At 33.5% G+C, this 5,668-nt stretch overlaps 1 protein-coding gene across 1 annotated transcript; it reads left to right on the plus strand.

Annotated features, from left to right (window-relative positions):
* Nucleotides 1–1,071: 1,071 nt before the first annotated feature.
* Nucleotides 1,072–3,423, plus strand: LOC139872911 (uncharacterized). Its single transcript, XM_071860848.1, has 4 exons — nucleotides 1,072–1,174; nucleotides 1,699–1,874; nucleotides 1,969–2,032; nucleotides 2,790–3,423. Exons 2-4 carry the CDS (start codon nucleotides 1,750–1,752, stop codon nucleotides 3,108–3,110), a joined length of 510 nt encoding a protein of 169 aa, XP_071716949.1. The 5' UTR covers nucleotides 1,072–1,174; nucleotides 1,699–1,749; the 3' UTR covers nucleotides 3,111–3,423.
* Nucleotides 3,424–5,668: the final 2,245 nt, after the last annotated feature.

Below are 5,668 nucleotides of genomic sequence, written 5' to 3' on the forward strand. Positions count from 1 at the left end.
AATTGGGATAAAGGGGAGCGCTTTGATGATGATGATGACGGTCCCTGTTTGGTTTCGGTATCTAGTGTTGGGCATAGTTCGGGGCTTTCTAAGGCAACTTAAGTTTCATCAGATGTTGTTCCACGAAGACCCGGCTAGGAGGTTTCATTTAAGCAAGTCGAGGGTAAGTTCGTTAAATCGGAGCATCTTGGAAAGAAGGCGAATGACACGATTGTTTAGCTTGGTTTTTATCTCATATACGGGTTGATACTTGTGTGCGTTTTTGTTAGTGTTGGGTTTAGCCTTTTGTTCCACGGTTGTTTGTGGTCCTATTAGGTCACTGCTTTGTTTAGGTTTTTATGTAGTTTTTTGTGCTTTGTTGCTCAGTTGATTTGGTTATGGCTTGCTTCAAAATAGTTCTAATTCTTATAATTTCTAGTATAGTTTGGTTTTGCTTTCCTCAAACGAGGCGCTGTTCGAGTCGGGTTTGTTTCCTGTATTTTGGAAGGCTCTTTCACACTTTCGGTATAGTGAAAGTACTAGGTTTAATAGATAAAAATATAGTGAAGCTAGTAGGTTTAATATAAATTTTTTATTTTTTGTTGTTTTTGAAAAAAGAAAAAGAAATACGAAGTACTATATTTATTACTTTGGCTCTATTAACCAAGTCAGTAAGTGTCAATTTATTGACGATTTGACTGTCGTATAGAGCCTAAATTGAACTTCATGCAGGTTTAAAACTCATGAAAATTTGATTCTACAAATTTCATAGTGTTTCATATTTTTTTTATTTATTTTATTTTTTAACCTATTTATTTGTTGGAAAATCATTCAGAAATAATCTTATTATTCATAAAATATTGAGAGGGAAAACTTTTTCTAATATTAGAGTGTTTCATTCTGGGTGCAGAAATGACATCTCTATCTATTTCTTATATGCTCTATATTTAATTTTGTGGAATTGATTTTTGTTGTTGTATTTATTAGTATATTATTTATTATTTATATTTATATTTATATTTATATTTATATTTATATTTATATTTCACCCTTTTCAGCTGTATATATGAACCAACCTAGCTACTTCATTTCCTTTCTTCATCGTCTTGATCTAATTTCTTGACCTAATCCCCTTCTTTTATTTCCATTTCCATTTTTTCTCTCTATTTTTTCCTTTAATATCAAGCTCCCTAAGGTGAGAAATTAATTCAAGTTTTATTATAATCTCACAATTTTAAACATTTCCGCGCTTGCATGATCTTAATTTGTCCTCTAATCACCTCGATCTACGCTAATTTACAAAAATTATGTTTTCTTTAAAAAAGTACTACTAATTTTTTTTTAATAGCTAAACTTCAATTTTAATTCAACAACTGTTGATTTTTTCTTACGATCTGTTGAATATCAGATTTAATTGTGTCGTTTAATTAATAATTAATTGTATTTCGAAGTTTAATTTTATATAAATAATAATAACGTCTTGCCGTCTGTGAAATTATATATTATTTAAATTTAATCATTCAAATTTAATACGAGTGCAATTACTTTGACCAGATCCCGGTCTACCTCCTATCAATTTCGGAATTTATAAAAATAAAAATTGATTTGGAATTATTAAAGTTGTTTAGTTTTTATTTTGTTAGATCTAGGGTTTGTCTTGAAGCTATTGTACATATTTGACTAGGTTCTAATAATTTATTGACTTATATATACAAACAGGTGCTGTGATTTATATTTTTACAAAATCAGAAAAAGAAAAAAAAAAAGAAAATGAATCACTGTGGGATGCAACAGAACAGTAACTATTCACCAGTGGTTTGTCCAAAACCAAGGAGGATCAATCTGTTTAATACCACCATGAATGAACCTGTTAGGCCTTTAAGATGGCAGATTTGGTATTATTTTGTTTACAATCTATTGTTAAACTAATTTTCTTTGTGTATGATTTAATTGACTTTGTTTAATTTTTTTTTTCTGTTAAACTTGCAGCTGTCAACAAGAGTTTTATGAATCTGAAGCAGGCCCTGAGCTCTTGGACCTCATCCTTGCAAAGGTATTGTTTTAATTCATCATTTTTTTGTTTATATGAATATGAATATGATACCTTGTGATGTGGTTCGATGTGGTTCAACGGTTGGTGGCCTGCCTCCCTAGGAGTTCGACCCGTTGGCTACATATTAACCCACAATTTCATTCCTGCCACGAAGTTCCACCCATGACACCTTTTCCACATCGCGTTGTGGGTACGGGGAGGGGCGGTTTTACCATCCATGCCCCGTAGGGCACGCAGTGGGGGGTATAACTGTGTAGAAGATGAAGGCGTGGATGGTTAAGTTCATCGGGATGATCCTAACAGCTGTCCAAAAAAAAATATGATACCTTGTACTAATTTGGTTGTTACAACAAAATCTGAAAATGATTGGTAATGGTATTTGCTCTTTGTTTCTAATTCTAATAATAGCAACATGAACTTTATACATCTTTACATATTTTGATTATTTTTACTGTAGGTTGCTATTTTAACAGATGCAGTATCTTGCTATTTTTAAGTATATAAGTATAGTAAAATACTGAGTTAGTATTTCACTCTGTGTAAATGATACTAATAACAGCAACATATAACATGTTTACCTTTATGTATTGATTTGGTGAACAAAGTATCAGTACTCAAAAAAGTTTCAAACTTTGTTCTTATTTATACATGTGCATTGCTATTTTGGGCAATTAAGTAGTTTTAAGAGTAGCTATTTTACTATAAATTGTTGGAGTTAAATGTTTGAATCTAATTTGGGTGTATTGGATTGTCACAGGGTGGTGGTTATGGTGAATCTGACCAAACATGTACACAAGTTGCCTCGTCGCCCCCTTATTTTTGCGGGTCACCACCGAGTAGAGTTTGTAACCCTGTAATTCAAGACGCTCGATTTGGGGACGAAAAGATTACTCCGATTTCACTGCAACCAATGGTTCATAATCCGACTTCTGTTATACCAACTCCGTCCCCATCTTCATCTCGAAAAGGAGGTTGTTTCCGCTCTAACTACGGTACCAAACCAGCAGTAAGGATCGAGGGATTCGATTGCCTTAACAGGGACAATCGTCGCAATTGCAGCATCCCTACTCTGGCTTGAACCAAACCCTAGATACAAAAATACACTTCCATCATCAAAAGTACATATAAAACAAGTTGAAGTCTAGTAATTTGTCATTTAAATTTAGCCTTCTGGAGAGGAATTTTGCACATCTTGAAGAAGATGCATCCACTTGAGTACCTTAATGTATATAGGTTTAAGAAGAGAGGGTTATTACTTATTTGTATGTATCTAAGTAATTTAGTGAGTTATTATCAACCAAAAATAATTGTTAGGTTTCAGAGTCAATATACACCTTTCTGGTGATCATTTGTAAGCATAGAACTATCAAAGGAAGGGAATATTTAAATTATGGTATCAGAGTCGTTAAGATTAGTAGCTAAAGTTTGCGACTTTATACAACTTAAATTATGTATAAATTATTAAAGTCGTAAATGTTTAGTCCCTTTTGGTTTTGTATATACCTACATGTAATGTAATACGAAGTATTTAATATTATATGCATGGTGTTAGTTTTGATCGACTGTTTCAACTATTGCATTTTTATTTTATGTAATACAGTATCTAATCTAAATTTTTCTGTACCGTTGCCATATGTTATTAACTAATGCAATAAATGTATTGCTCTGAAGGTAGTTGAGATCACTTCTGGTTCCTGATTGTCTAGGAAAACTGCTTACAATTAAAAAAAAAAAAAAACTCCATTTCTAAATTTGTGAAGGAGAAAGCACAAATAATATAAAAAAGCCTTTTAAAGTTCTTTTATATAAAATAGCTCAATGAAGTACATCATCCGGTTTCAATTACTGGCTATGCCAAATTGTTCAAAAAGGGAGTGTGATTAGAGGGTGCGCATAATGCGTAATTCACCCGGTACCAGGTCTCGCGCTTGGAGGCTTGATTACCCTAGTTTTTACCTTCTATGGGGAGCCAATGTGCTCGCTTACTCAAAAAAAAAAAAAAAAAAAAAAGTTCTTTTATATACTGCTTTCTACTTTTATAGATTTATAATGGTGCAAGAAACAGGCTTAAGAAGTGTTATTATTATTTAATGATATTTTGAATTATTAAAGTAGTCATGCTTAAATGCTGATGGGCATGGTCAGCCGGCCAGAATAGCATTTTGTTGAAGAAAGCAAAGCAATTTGACCAAGTTGATGACGCATATCTCATTATCACGCTGAAGGGAATTATTGTTTCTGATATTATTCTTGTTCAATTTTACACTTGGCTGGTATTTTTCCCCCAAAAACGTGATTTAATTAAAATATATCTACTGATCTATTTGAGTTATATTTTGATTCGTACCTTAATACGTTTGATTAAATAGATGCAAAAGATATATATGATCTACCTTTCTTTTCGAACGCCAGAAGGATATTAATAAAGCGCTAGTGAGAAGCTAGGGAAAAAAATACAAAGATCTACAAAGAGTACAACCAGATCGTCCAATTTTTTTTTTTTATCAGGATTCAGGATCACCCATGGAGGACTAAACCACCCACGCGTTCATCTCCTGCAGTTGTACAACTCATCTCTTGTTTCTGAATCTAGCAAATAATCAATTGAAACCCGTTGCTACAATGCTATCAAAAAACATGACATTTTCTGAAGGAGTGATCTTTAAAGATGATACTATAGCGCACACTCCATATGTGCCATAGCGTCGAGAAAACAATAACCTTTATGATAGTTCTTCGATTGTCTGGAATAGGAACACCATCAATCCAAACCTACAGGTAATTAAAAGGGGACAACGAAAGGGATGAATAAGTTGACTCGTTGTGGAATCTTTGCCCAAATTTGTCTAGAGGAATCACAACATAAGAAAAGGTGTAGTTCATCATCAACATTATCTTCTCACAAACAGCAGTATGGATCTTCAATGTCTACCTCAAGGTTCAGAAGATTTTCTTTAGTCGGAAGCCTCAAAAGTCTCAAACGCCGAATGAAAACATTGATCTTTATAGAGGCGTGTTTACACCAAATTGACAACTTAGAAAAAGGAGCCATGTCACGATTATAAATCAATTTACAAGATGCGGAGACTGAATAAATATCCCCATCCCAGGCCCACAAATCATCCCCTAAAGACAGCGAAACATGTTGTAGCAAGCCTTGAAGAAGTCGAAGCTGTTCAGCTTCAATGCCAAACCTCGGAAGTCTTCGCCAAGAAAAAGCACATCTATTGTGCAAGTGGCGATCATCAACCAAACACAATTGATTAGAACCTAGCTCAAGCAGTCGAGGGAAACGAGTGGCTAAAGGGACACCTTTAAGCCAAGGATCAAGGTTGGAGAATTCGGATCTCGGGAAGATCTCATTTGGACTTTTTAGAAAGATCTCGGTATCTCGGAATAATCTCGGGGAGATCTCGGACTTTGACTTACGTTAACTTTATAGTTTTTTTTAATAAAATTAAACATAAAAACATAAATATATGTATGGTTATATACGTTTTTACGAGATTTTACAAAAATATTCGAGAAATGAGCGAGAAAATCCTAGAAATTATAAAATTTTACAAGAAAAATCTGACAAATTAGCAAGAAAATCCAAGAAATCGTGGCTTTGACTAAGTTTTATCCCTTTGACCG

This window comes from Rutidosis leptorrhynchoides, chromosome 10, assembly GCF_046630445.1.
Source record: "Rutidosis leptorrhynchoides isolate AG116_Rl617_1_P2 chromosome 10, CSIRO_AGI_Rlap_v1, whole genome shotgun sequence".
In the NCBI taxonomy this organism is placed as follows: domain Eukaryota; kingdom Viridiplantae; phylum Streptophyta; class Magnoliopsida; order Asterales; family Asteraceae; genus Rutidosis; species Rutidosis leptorrhynchoides.